Source organism: Stenella coeruleoalba (assembly GCF_951394435.1).
Source record: "Stenella coeruleoalba genome assembly, chromosome: 18".
Lineage (NCBI taxonomy): Eukaryota > Metazoa > Chordata > Mammalia > Artiodactyla > Delphinidae > Stenella > Stenella coeruleoalba.
Genome location: NC_137164.1, coordinates 77,340,858 through 77,354,243, shown reverse-complemented (window position 1 = coordinate 77,354,243; position 13,386 = coordinate 77,340,858). Strand labels below are relative to the sequence as shown.

General features: G+C 58.1%; 1 protein-coding gene across 1 annotated transcript; it reads right to left on the bottom strand.

Moving 5' to 3' along the window:
• Positions 1 to 1,861: 1,861 nt before the first annotated feature.
• On the bottom strand, positions 1,862 to 11,683 carry PROZ (protein Z, vitamin K dependent plasma glycoprotein). The gene is made up of 8 exons (XM_079903154.1): positions 11,569 to 11,683; positions 8,849 to 9,012; positions 7,571 to 7,595; positions 7,016 to 7,129; positions 5,980 to 6,111; positions 5,372 to 5,457; positions 3,739 to 3,856; positions 1,862 to 2,730 (listed from the first exon to the last, which is right to left on the bottom strand). The coding sequence occupies exons 1-8, from the start codon at positions 11,642 to 11,644 to the stop codon at positions 2,159 to 2,161; spliced, it is 1,287 nt and encodes a 428-aa protein (XP_079759280.1). The 5' UTR covers positions 11,645 to 11,683; the 3' UTR covers positions 1,862 to 2,158.
• Between the last annotated feature and the right edge of the window lie 1,703 nt (positions 11,684 to 13,386).

Genomic DNA, 13,386 nt, shown 5'->3' with positions numbered 1-13,386 from the left:
GTGTGCTCCTGGCTTCTGCTCCACGTGGCTCATCTGCAGGGCTCTCCCGGGCTGCACAAGTGACCCACCCTGAAGGCACATCGTCCCAGGGCTCTAACGCGCTCAGCCGGGCTCCATGTGGGCCTCTCCAGTCGGATGGAGCCGCATTCCGAGAGCGAGGACCCCAGAGAAGAGGTGGAGCTGGATCCACTTCTGTGAGCTGGGCTTCCAAGTCAACAGTGTGACCTCCACCCTGGGCATGTCCAGACTTGGGCGTGGGGACGGGCAGTGCGGAGGGGACAGCCTGCCGTGGGTGTCAGGCCCTCAGCCGCCTCCCCCCACCAGTTCCCTGAGCAGGAGAGCGTGGCCTGGGGGAGGCGCAGACGGCCATGGTGAGACAGTCCGTGTTTCCTGGGGCACTGCTGTCACGGCATCGCTGCTCCGCGGGGCCGGGCACACCCTCACGGATGAGAGCTGCGTCCTCGCTGCGGGGTGAGCGCTGGACTTCGGGGAGCGTGCCTGGATTTCATAGCGTAGAGAGCTGGGCATTTTCAACACTTTCAGGTATTTTCTTGAACAGGAGAAAATCAGGGCCTGACCGTGAACCATAACACGGGGTTGTACTTGGCAATGAAAGAAGCAGAACCTCGGGCACGAGCATCCCGCGTTCCCGCTGGTCTGGAGGCCTGTGTGTGGAGCGGCCGGCCTGGCCTCGTCAACACAGGCCTGGCGGCGTTGTTCGCGCTGCCCCCAAACTTGGAAGCAGACAGTCTGTGCCCGGGCGTGAATGGGTGTGGCCATCTAATCAGGTTCCCTTTTCTTGCGTTTTATTGTTTTGATCTGCTTACCTCGTGTGGTTTCTAACCACTTCTTAAGTTATACACGCGACTAGAGCAGTTTTCATTTCGCATGGCCCTCTGCGTCTCAGCTGCGTTGCAGGCCTGTATCTTTCTCTGCAGTGGTCCTTGTTTTTAGAGCCTGTAAATGGTGTAGGGAGATTCTTACCTCTGCCTGTGCTGTGTGTGTTTGTCATAATTTCCAGGTAGGGTTTCTACTCTAGCAAATCCAGATTTGTAGGGCAAATTAGTGCCATCCGCGAGGTTGCAGGTACCTTTACAGAACTATTTATGTAGAAGTTGCAGTGCGCATCCGCTGGATTTTAAATCCTTGGTAGCCGTTCAGAGCAGTGGCCCGATGACCTCATGGGAGTTTGAAGATAACACAGCCACATTCAGTAAGACGTCAGAGTCCTCTCCTGTTCCTCCACTGCCCTGTCCCTTAGTTCGCGTCAGATTCACATATTTATTTTTGCCAAGGTCCTTTCAGAGAAATGGGCCAGCGCTGCTGCAGACTGGCCAATAAAAGGCTAACTCTGGGGTTGCAGTATAATGTCAGAAGTGAAACAAGCATCGTGTTTGTTTAAGGGTTGTTACTTAAAAATCTGAATTGTGTTTAAGCTCCGTTCTCCGGTGAGGAGTGTGTGTAAGTCACAGTTTTAACCCCTTAAAACAGCCCTCCGCTCCCCAGCAGCGCGTCAGGAAGGAGCCCGCCCCCGCCTGTGCCTTTGGCGGGAGCTGCCTTTAGGCCCTGCCGTGGTGGCCGCGGAGCTGTCAGCCGGGAGAGCCCTTCCTTCCCTCGGGGGAACTGGGCACCTCCGGCTTAGACATTAACGGGGAAATAGACGTGATGTGCACCCACGCGCTCTCGCCTGCCGGTCGGGCACCGGCCGCCCCGCCCCCCGGGTCGGGTCTGCGGGAAGCGCCGTTCGGGCTGGGCTGGACTCGCGGCCCGTCGGCGTGGGTGGAGGCGGCGGCGTCACGGGGCCGCGGGGCTGTCGCCGCGCGGTCCCTGCGCCGCCCTCGTCGTGGGGCTGCGGCCTTTCGGCCCAGCCGCTCCGCTGCTCCCGCCCCGGGGTCGGGCCCGCGCGGAGGCCCGCGGTTTGCCTTCCAGCCCCTCGCGCTGCCCGCTCCTTCTGCCCTCCCGGGGCAGGCGGGGAGGTCGCTGCGACGCCGCCGCCCCCGCGACCGCTGTTGGACTGAACCCCTCTGTTCCCTGGCGTTTCAGGAAAGCGCCTTTCGGTGCCGGCAGCTCTGCTTTTATTGCTGGACGCGCGCCCTTTCCCCTCCTCCCCAGGGTTCTGCTCAGACGAGGGGTCCTGGGGGAGGGGCTGAGGGCGCTGTCACCCCAGCACCGGCTCCTCGTCGCCTCTGTGACCGTGGTCGCCTCTCTGGCTGGCGGAGCTCGGCTGCTGCGTGACTCGCTGGAGCCAGAGCGCGTATCGGGGGACCTTGATGAGCAGGAGCGGCCCGGGGCCCTCGGGGGGCGCAGCGCTCAAGAGGCCGGTGAGGAACCAGGCGCCGCGGTGCTCCCGGGCCACCGCGCCGCCCGCCGCCCACCGCGCCGACCCGGCCGCCGCGCCCCGCTCGCAGACCGTCCGCGTGGTCACCGTGGCGTTGAGGGCCCGGCCGCACTCCCCGGGGTCCACGTGCTTGACCAGCAGCCGCGCGGGCTCCAGCTCGGGGCCACGGAGGGTCCAGCCGCCCAGCACGCCCGGCCGCGGGATGAGGACGCGCTCGGCGAAGTCGGCCTCGGCAGTGCAGACGGGCCGCCCGGCGTCGGGGCAGCGCACGGGCTGCGCCAGCTCCAACAGGGCCACGTCATTGTCCCCCGTGTCCTCCTCGAATCTCGTGTGCACGTGGACGCCCTTCACCTCCACCGCCGGCGGGGCCTCGCGCGCCCGGCAGCGGGAACCTAGAAGGAGGCGGGGGGTCAAGGTGACAACGTGCGCCCCGCCGCCCGGCTCCTGCGCGCAGGGGACAGGGGCTACCCCACAGAGGGGCCTCTCCCACACTCTCCTCTAGGAAACCCAGTGAGGTGTTCGGGGCGGGGGCGGGGGCGCGGGCGCAGAGCGCAGTGCCGGTTGCTGAACCGGTCAAAAGACTGGGAAGAAATTAGGAGGAACCTCTCCAAGCCAATCAGAGCTTGGCTTTTCGGATGTCATTTTCTAGGCCGACGTTCTGTTGACTGAAAAGTGTCTGGGGCTGGAGCGTATATTTGCGGGTCCTGGGAATCGCTGTGGAGCAGCTCACAGCACAGCCCAGGCCCCGGGGTGGACAGGGATCCGAGCTGCCCCACGTCAGTATCAGTGCCTCGCAGTGACAGTTTCACCAGCTGTGATTTCCTCCTTAGACTAAACATTCCGCATTTGTCTGCCTGCTGTGCCCAGAGTTCCACTAGGTGTCCCCGTTGCTTTATGACTTTGTGAGGAAGATAAGCTCAGTCTGTATTGCATTAGAAACAAAAATTCTAGATTAAAATTTTTGTTTCTACATAGGATAGTTTTTACTTCCAATGTGATCTTATAAAAATGAATGACAGGGCTTCCCTGGTGGCGCAGTGGTTAAGAATCTGCCTGCCAATGCAAAGGGACACGGGTTCGAGCCCTGGCCCGGGAAGATCCCACATGCCGTGGAGCAACTAAGCCTGTGCGCCACAACTACAGAGCCTGCGCTCTAGAGCCCGTGAGCCACAACTACTGAGCCCACGTGCCACAACTACTGAAGCCTGCGCACCTAGAGCCCGTGCTCCGCAACAAGAGAGGCCACCGCAATGAGAAGCCCGCGCACCACAATGAAGAGTAGCCCTGGCTCACCGCAACTCGAGAAAGCCTGCGTGCAGCAACGAAGAACCAATGCAGCCAAAACTTAAAAGATAAATAAATAAATAAATCTATTTTAAAAAGAATGATAAAATACTTACTTGTTTTCACACTAACGTTTCTGTACAAGAGTGAACATTTTGCTGTTGTCAGTACAAAATTGTCCTGTATTAGAACACCTCCACAGAAGTCTTCTCCTTCAGAATTTGTTAGTTTTACCTTTAAAAACCAAACAGACAATAAAGAGTTGGTGCCAGTTTTCAGGATTCGGGTCAGTATAGTGTCGTGGTTAGGAAGATGGGCGCACACCCCTCCAGCGAGCCCAGCCCAGCCCACCCACTGCTGAGGCCGCCTCAGCGCACGGAGTGGAGGGGCGAGAAGGGGTGAGTGATGGACACTTGGAAGATGGACGCTCAGGAGGACAGGCAGCAAAGGTACGGTCCCGCTGGGGACAGATCCCCACCTCCACCCCGCCTCTCACTTGATGTCCCCTCCCTCGGTCCTTTTGGGTCCGGTGGTCACTGAGCTCTGTCCGTTGTCTGGCCAGGCCTCCACCCAGCAGCCGAACGCTTCTGCCCCGCTCCACCTGCTTGCGAGCAGCAGGGCGAAGTAGACGCGTTCCGCACATGGGCACACGTGCGCACACGCGCACGCACGTGGGGCTGAGGCAGCCCCTTCACCAAAGGGCCCTGTACAGCTCTCTGTCGACCATGGTGGTCGCTGTGGTTACTGGGCACTTGAGATTGACTGGTCCAAGCCAGGATGTGCTCCAAGAGTAAAAGGCTGTACACCCCAGAGGGCAAAGGCTTAGTTGAAAGAGAAAATGTGAGTGTCTCTCATTGTTTACTATTCATTACATGTTGAGATAATATTTAGATGTATTGAGGTAAGTAAAACACACTATCAAAATTAATTGCACCTGCTTTTACTTTTATGCACGTGGCTACTAGAAAATTTAAGTTACGTCTGTGGCCGATATTGTGTTTCTATCGACAGGGCTGTTCTAAAGGACAGACGAGACAGAAGGGGATGATCTGCATTAAGGGCCTGGGTTGCAAGGAAAATGCAAAATGTAGGTAAATCCAAACCCATGTTGGCGGTATGATTAAAAATAATACTTATTTTGTGGAGTTACTAAAAAAGCAAGAAAAGGATAAAATATTGGTCAAAATAGCAGATGAGCCTAGTGGGAGGTGCTTGAAATAATTTGGGAGAAGGGTAAACATTATAACTTCAGGTATTGCTAAGTTAGATATGAAAGTTTCAGTGTCAAGGGTGGTCACTGGATGAAGAGAAATAGAATATTTAGCTTCCAAACCAGGCAAGGGAGAAACAGGAAAATAACAGAAATGGTGCCGAAGAAGAGACGTTTCCTGAACATGGCAGCGGAGCTGGACTCCGCCAGCTGGTTGTGAGCAGGGCCCAGGCCTTGCTCTGGCTCTGGACCCACCGTGTCCACCCGAGCGCCGCCAGGATGCCTATCTTCCGAGAGCAGCGACATTGGAAACGGTTTTTGGACTCTAAGAAAGGCCTTGGATGGCTGTAAATAAAACTATGTTTTTATTTGGTGCAAATAATGAAGACACTGAAGCTGTGAGTTCAGAATGAGAAAGTGCTTTGAAGTGTGATGTTGAGATTGTAAGTAGTTCACCTAAATCAAAGAAGGTGGAGATGACAAATAGGATGAAATTTGTAACAAAAGATTAAAACACATTTATAAAATGTTTCTGTTACCTGCCACGGGAAAGTCGGAGGGTCCTGCTCGCATCCCTGTGACGTCAGGAGGCCGTCAGAGATGAGGGCTCCGCACGCACACCTGTCTGCATTGTGGCCACATGAAAAGAAAAGTCAGTGCCTCCCAGGGCAGACGTCGGGTTTATCTGTGGCGCTGACCCTTCAGCCTATTCCTGGATGCCCGCTAGGTTGAGATAATTCACAGAGCAGGTGAGATTAAACGACCTGCTCTCAGGGACTGAGAAGGCCCCGGGCAAGCCCAGCAGGGGACTGGGAACCCCCGGCCCAGCCACAGTGGAGGAGAACCCCGCGCCCAGCCACGGAGGAGGAGGACCCCATGCCCAGCCACAGAGGAGGAGGACCCCGCGCCCAGCCACGGGGGAGGAGGACCCCATGCCCAGCCACGGGGGAGGAGGACCCCGCGCCCAGCCACGGGGGAGGAGAACCCCCCCACCCAGCCACGGGGGAGGAGGACCCCGCGCCCAGCCACGGAGGAGGAGGACCCCGCGCCCAGCCACGGAGGAGGAGGACCCCCCCCGCCCAGCCACGGGGGAGGAGGTGGCCTGTCAGAGGTCCCTGCAGGAGGAGGCCCAGCGGAGGGGACTCACCATGGGGGATGCAGGATTTGTGGTCCTGGCCCAGCTTATGCCCCTTCGCACAGCTGCACGTGTAAGACCCCGGCCCCGGGTGGCAGAAGTGCTGACACCCATCCGTCCTCAAAGGGTGACATTCATTTTTAGCTGAAAAGGGAAGAAGGGAAAACCAGACATGTTACCCTGGACATAGCCACTCTGAAATCTCCTTGCGCACTGGGACTCTGGCTTTTCCTTCCAAACGTCGCCAGGCGAGCGTTTCGACTCCCGCGTCAGGAAGGGGCGAGGAGCAGTCAGGGCTCCGTCCTCAGAGCAGCAGCTCGGTTGCGGGGGGCAGGTCTGCAAGTCCCTCGAAAGGATCCTCGTTTCCCGGCCGTGGGCTCACTTCCCGCCGCAGCAGCCGCTCCCTTTAAGGGGCTTCTTCCAGGTGGGCATTGGGATGAAGCTGGAAGCCCTGCTTTGGCGCGAGTTGCACTTGGGGCGTCCACACAGCACTGGGCGGGGCGCTCAGGAGGCAGCTGGAGTCCGGGGATCCAGGCTGGACGTAACGTTCGTCCCGGAAACGGGCTCCGCGTTGGCCCTCGGGAGCATTACGCGAGTTTACTGCCGCACGAACGACCACTGACGGGAATTGGCGCCGCCCACCCCCCACGGATAGTCTCACGATGTTGAAGGGACATCAGCTGATGAGGCTGCAGGCCGGGTCACGCACCCACGACCCAGAGAGCCGGGTGCGGTCCCCTCATAGGCTGACCACCCCAGACCCATCACCCCCAGCGGGGTCAGCCGGGCCCCGGGAGAAAGGAGAGTAGATCGCGAATGGTCTGGACGGGGCGAGGGGCTGGGAGGAAGAGGAGGGGACCCCACGGGGGAAACAGGGGCCGTTCACAAGGTGTGATTCCCAGCGGACAGCCGGGTTACCACGGGCCTCCTCCTGCTCATCCCCGGGGCGGGGCTCGGTGTGGCGGAGGCCGGGGCGGGGGTCCGGGGGCGGGGGCGGAGGCCGGGGGCGGGGCGGAGGCCGGGCGTGGCGGGGGGGGGCGGTGCTCACCGAAGGCGCAGTCCCGGCCGTCGTAGCCCGGGGCGCAGGTACAGGTGTAGCCGCGGATGGTGTCCTGGCAGGACCCGTTGTTGAGGCAGGGCCGGGAGACGCACGGGGAGCCGCCTGCCGATAGGGACGTGAGGACACCCTGCGGGTAACACCCTCCGACGTCCCTCCAGGACCCCCTTTCCTTGCTGGGCGGCCACGTGACCAGCGCCGGCGCCTCCTCGAGCTCTCCTGTCACTGTGGTCCCCGCAGGGACGCCCAGCATCCCCCAAGCCTCGCCTTCCTCAACCGGGTCTGACCCTTCAGCACGAGGCCCAAGGGAGCCCGGGAGGCCGCTCCAGCTTCCCCCTGATCCCGGCGGGACCTCGGGGCCTTTCCCACCCTCGTCCTCGGGCAGTGCCAGGCCCTTCCTTTGGGTCAGGGGTTCCAGGAGCCCAAGGCCCGAAATCTGGAATCCACTGGCCTCAAATTAGCAGCCCTCGTGAGCCAACTGCCTCCCCTGACCTTAAAGGGAGGAGAAGAGGAAAGAATCCTGGAGTAGGTGGAGGAGACACTTACCCAGATACGTCTTCCAAAATTCATCCTGTACAAGAGAAACATAAAAGTGTTACAAATGGGACATCTGTGTTCCGTGTTTTCTCCTGTGGCCGGGCTTGAAAATAAGAAAATGTTGATTTTATTCACTTCATAGGAAAATACTGGTTGAAACAAAGAATGTAAAATTCTTTACATCTACTTAATATCATCTTTAATACACCCATGTCCCATGTCCCATTCAGTATTTATTTACAGTGACCCATTTGAGGAAGGGAAAACAGTCTAAGACGTGGCACAAACACCACGGCCTCGCGAGGCCCTTTCCCCTCCCGGGCCTGTCTCCATGGCCCCACTCCGCAGAGTGCCTGAGGCAGATGTAGAAAATTCACATCACTTTTTCTGTTTTTATAAGCCAGTTCAACAAGGATTAAAAATGTGGGGGGAATGTTAACTTGGGGTGGCGGTATCTAAAATTAGGAGAATTACTCAGACTTAAGGCCTGGAGGGTAAACATATAAGTAATTGCATCTCCCCAAATCATACTCGGACTTCTAACAACTCAAGCACAACTTTACCAGGAAGTTTTAATTTCTCTTAGTTTGATTAAAGATCATTTTCTTATACATGGGCATTTAAGAAATTATGATTTTAAAATACTTTAAAAATATATTAGAGAAACGGGTCAACATTTTGTTCAGAATCACCTTTAAATATTGCTGCTTTAATATGTAGAACTGGGAAGTCTTTATTACGTATTTTACTATTCTGAAATATTTACACACAAATATTCAGGCCCTCTGTTTACTGATTGATAAGCTTATGAGTAACTGAGAATGGCAAGTTCTCAGTTGTATTATTCAGAGTGTATGTGTTGTCGCTTGTAATCCGAGTTATAGATTATGAGAGATGTTCTTACCACGTAGGCATCCTAGGGAGGATCTTTGCGTTGCTGACACATTGAAACAATTACATCTTTATTAAAAATACTAAATTCCGTCAGAGTCCTGTCAAGCTGGGTGACCTCTGTGAGGAGTCCGGCTACTCAATGTGCTAATTTGCTTAATCTGAAGAGTTTAGGTGGTGGGACTGAGCTGCCATCCCGGGTGCCCCACTAACTGGCTGGGGAAAGTGATTTCACTTCTGTGTCTCTGTTTCCTCATCTGTACAATTAGGATTAGATCAACCTCCCAGGTAAGTAAATAGGTTAATTAATTTAGTTCAGCCTCTTTAGAAAATAGGTCCTCTAAGGCAGCGGAATAATCAGAAAGCGTGTGAGTCTGTGGCAGGGGGGATACATACAGTGGATGCGTCATTTTCAAATACTTCTCGTGCTTCCTCGTAGACACAGATTTCTTCGTAACATTCCTTTTCTAAATTTCCCTCAAAGAGCTCTTCCAAAAGGTAGGAGCTGGCTCGTTTCCGTCTCACCAGAATTTCATTTGCTTTTGAGGTGGGAAGAAACACTGCAGAACAAGACAGGCGTGTAGGCGCCTCAGCGTGGGCGGGCAACCCAAGAACTCCCACCCGCATCCTGAGGGCCAGGCTCTGCGGTGCTGGGAGGAGCAGACCCAACGGTTGACCCTCAGACCCGGGAAGAAGTTTACCTCCTGCTCACCACGACGTTGGGCCCCGGGCCCCTTACGTGCAGCCGGGTGAGTAGGAGTGAGCTTAGAACAGGAGGGTGGGAGCCCGCGAGGAAGGGGTGGAGACCGGGTTTGAGAGGCTGCCCCCTGGGCAGTCCTCTGCCAGGACAAGAGCCCCCGATTTCTAGCTGGGCACACGGCTGCGCGGACAGACTCCCCTGGTGCTAAGGGTGGCCGCATGGCTGAGCGCTGGCCACCAAGATGCAAACAGAAGGGCTAGGCAGCAGGTTCCTGGGAACCTTCTTGAAAAAGACAACTGGCGTGGCCCCTGGCCGTTTCTTTGTCCCTCTCTCCATCCTGCTACCTGGGACACAGATGTGATGGCTGGAGCTCTAAGCGTCATTCTGGAATATGAGGATGAGGATCACAGCGGGGAGGACTGAGTAGAGCCACCTCATAAGGACACCAGTCATTGGATTTAGGGCCCACCCTAACTGAGGATGATCTCCTCTTAATTAATACACCTGCAAAGACCCGATTTGCAACTAAGGTCACATTCTGAGGTTCTGGGTAAACATGAAGTTTGGGGGACACTGCATAGATGGTGTCCACAGATTTCTCCACTGTGAGGAAGATGTTTTGGGATAGGAATGTCCTGTCCCCCAACAGTCTTTAGCCGAGTGTTTTCAGCGTCAATGAAGTAGTTTTTCCTGAATCAGTTATTACCATTTTAATTGCAGAAGAGTGACTTTACACCCCTCTTTCCTTCTGCACTTACTAATCGGCATTCTGCTGTAAAGGAGAATCTTTTCCCTGAATGCTTTGTGTTGATTCATTTATTGAATGGATTTTAAAATTCCAATGAATATTTTTTCCATTTCAGAAGTTCTGTTCGATTCTTTTTCACATCTGTTTGGGCATCTTAATGTCTCCTGTTTTCTTGCCGTACCTCTATCACATGTCCTGTGTTCTGTGTCTGGGTATCAAGGTTTTTGTGAGTCTGATTCTACTCTTTTTCCTGCAAGTTTCTGGTTGTCTTCTTTCCTTGTGTGTTTGGGTTTTTCTTTTACCATGAGACGCCCCAGGTTGAGAAGGGAGCCCGAGGCAACGAGGACCCATGTCTCCCCCCGACGTGACCCTGGATCGTTGGGGTGTCACTGCAGTCACCAGCAGTCGCCGCAGACCCCTGGGCCGACTGCAGTGACTGCTTCTCCGGAGAGGTTTCTCTTTCTCCACCCAGCACCAGCATCCCGCCGCAGAGCCTGTCTCTTTCCCTCACGTGGTGCCAAGCGTGGTCTGAGCTGGGGTGGGGCCTCCTCCTGGGTCCCCTCGCGCCGTGTAGGCTCTGCGCCTGGGGCTGCGGGGAGCCGAGGGTGGTGGGCGCTCCACTGCCTCGTTCATTCTTTTGCTCCCGTTGGTCTTTCCCCTCGTGCCAGGCAGGGGCATGTAGCAAACGTGGGATAAAATACTTACTCTGCTTTCAGCGTTACCGGGAGGGTTTTTCTGGGTATCTCATCTGTGGCCCCTCCAGGACAGCGTTTCACGAGTCCTTGTTTATTTAGGCTGCTTCGGCCGTTTACCTCGCTCACGACTGTGCACAGTTATGCGCGGCTGTGAGCTGTGTGCTGCCGGGGGCGGGGGGGGGGGTGTCTCTTACTGAGGCCTCATTCTGAGCTTTGGGTTTTATTCTAAAGGTTCGACTGACTGTAAGAGGTATCTGATGTCACCCTGTCTGCTGCGTGGAGGGAGGGAGGGAGGGAGGGGGGCGGCGGCTGGAGCCTTGGCCGAGGTGGGCAGCGCAGCCGAGAGAAGCGGTTGCAGGCCCTGTGGTCACGAGTGTCCCCGGACATTTAGGACATCGAAGGAAAGAGGTTATGATCATTTTAATAATATACTTATTTAACCCAATAGATCCAAAATACTTCTGTTTCAACACACAACAATTGCTAAAAAACTATTAATTTGAGTTTGCATTCTGATTTCTGTGCTAAATCTCTGCAGGCTGGTGTGTTTTGAGCTCCTGGCGACCTGACCTTGGCCGCCGGTTGGGTGCGGGGGCGCGTTGGCCGCGTGGGCGGCAGGGCTCCAGGGCCCCCCATCTGCGGTCGCTGGTTTGGGTCTGAATGTGAAGGAAGGTTGAGGACGGGGAGAGGCCCGCGGGCGGGGGGCATGAGGGGCTGGGGTGCCCTCCCGGCTCCCCCAGAAGCCGTGCCCTACCCAGTCCTGAGCCCCGGACCCGGCGGCCGGCTCCACCTGGGCCCCCGGGGCCCCCGAGGGACACGGTCACTTCCAACATACTCGGCACGAGCGGCGAAGAGACCGGGAGCTGGGCTCAGATCATGCTGGTCCCGCCGGGGGCCCTCGGCTCCCAGAAAAAGCCCCCGACCCACCCACCCGCAAGCCTGAGTCAGAAAGGATGCCCAAGGTGGCGCCTACCTGCGGGCTGGGCGTCGCGCGGCGCGAGGAGGGCGAGGAGGGCGAGGAGGGCGAGCGGCGGCCCGCGGCCGGCCATGCTCAGCCCGCGGCCAGAGCGCCGCCCGGCTCGGCTCGGAGCGGGTGCGGACGGGAAAGCAGCCCCGCAGAGGAAGGCCGCCCGCGGGGGCCAGCGGGCAATCCAGTGGCCTAGAGGCTTCAGTCCTGTCTTTTTCCGTTTAAGGCGAAGAGAGGGCAAGACGGAGAAATGAAAGGCCGAGGCCGACAGGGACGGAGCTGGGGCGGCTCCTCGGGAGGAGGTCGGAGGTCGGAGGTCGGAGGTCGGGGGTCGGGGGTCGGGAGCCGAGGCGTCCCGCGGGAACCGGGCCTGCGCCGCGGGGGCGGGGAGACACGGTGGCACATTTCGCCGACAGATAAGGCGGCACAGCGCGGTGGGCCGCCTTGGACAAGCCGGTCACAGAGGCTCCCTGTGGGGGGGTAACCCGAACAGAGCGGGGTGGGGCTGGGGGTTAAGGCAGACCCTCGAGGGCGGGCGCCCACCAGGCCGGTCCAGCGGGGCTCCCGTGAAGGGCTGGGGAGCCCAGCACCTCCCGGTGAGACCAGCTCTCCTGGGGCACCAAGTGCCAGGGGAAGCGGGCCTGGGGGGCGCTCGGGAAGAGCCTCGCGCAGCGCCACGAGGGGGTAGATACTCTGGCCTCCGTCTGAGGGGACAGCAAACTCATCCCCCCTCACCGAGCGGGTCAGCACGGGGCCCCCCGGGGGCGCTCTGCCTCTGTCCCTCTCGGTCTCTGACTCTGGCTCTGGCTCTGTGTCTCTGTCTGTCTGTCTCTCTCCCTCCCTCCGCTGGCAGCCCGCACACCGGGCTTCCCTCCTGTTAAGGGGCCCCTGAGGAGCACCCGCACGGTGCCCTCTCTCCCCGCATCCTCTTGGTTTCCTTCGAAGGCTCGTGTAGTGTGTTTTTCCCAGCTGTTTTGTTCTTTCTGACGTGGGCACCTCGGCGACCAGGGCTGAACCCCGTTCTTGTCAGGAGCCCTGCTTCCCGTCCGCATCGTCAGTGAGGACACACCCCCACTCGGTGATGCGCCCCGGGCTCTCCTGATGCAGAGCTACCCCGTCCTGTTTGTAATTCAAGTCCGATGCTCGGGATGACTTTCCCCAGGGCTCTGGTACCTCCATCAGGGTCTCATGGTGGCTGTGAGGATCATTCTAGAACGGAAACATCACCCTCCAGCCCCAAGGGCCGGGGGCTGCACCTGCAGCGGGCGGAGGCCTCCAGGGACCCTGTGTCTGCAGGTCTCCGGCTCTCTAAGCCCGCCCCCTCCCCCTGCCACCCGGCCGCCATACAGCCCGCTCTGCCCTCCCTGCTCCAAACGCGGCTCTGTCCCAGGCATGTCTTCACCCTGCCCCTCAGGGACCGCGGGTGCCGATGAGCGGTCCCTCACTCTCGGGAGGGACAGTCAAACCCTGACCGCCACCGCCCCCCGTGGTTCCTCACGGTCGGCTTCCTGCTCACGTCTGTCCCCGGAGGAGACTTTCTAGGGGACATGCAGTGGAGCGGGACCGACTGTGCCCACAGGGCACAGGCCTGGTTCAGGTCCACCTGGAGACGAGCTTTGAGGCCCATGGTCCCAGGGCCCACGGAACCAGCATTGTGCGAACCAGACAAGAGGCCTCCCTACCACGCTGCCCGAATTCCCTCTGGAACCTCACTGAGTCCAGCTCTGTTTCCCAACGGGGAAGGTTCAGCGCCTTGGGCGGTGGGGACCCCTTTGCCCTCCACTCCCAGGTGCCCAGCTGCCCTTGCTCTCTGACCTGTGGGCT

Bases quoted from the DNA above. Each gene is read 5' to 3' on its own strand.
- PROZ (XM_079903154.1), bottom strand. From the start codon at position 11,644: ATGGCCGGCCGCGGGCCGCCGCTCGCCCTCCTCGCCCTCCTCGCCCTC. The intron at 6,112-7,015 runs GTGAGCACCGCC...TTCCCTTTTCAG, and splicing joins CGGCCGGGACTGCGCCTTCG to CTAAAAATGAATGTCACCCT. The intron at 2,731-3,738 runs GTAAGTATTTTA...GCCTCCTTCTAG, and splicing joins AAACGTTAGTGTGAAAACAA to GTTCCCGCTGCCGGGCGCGC.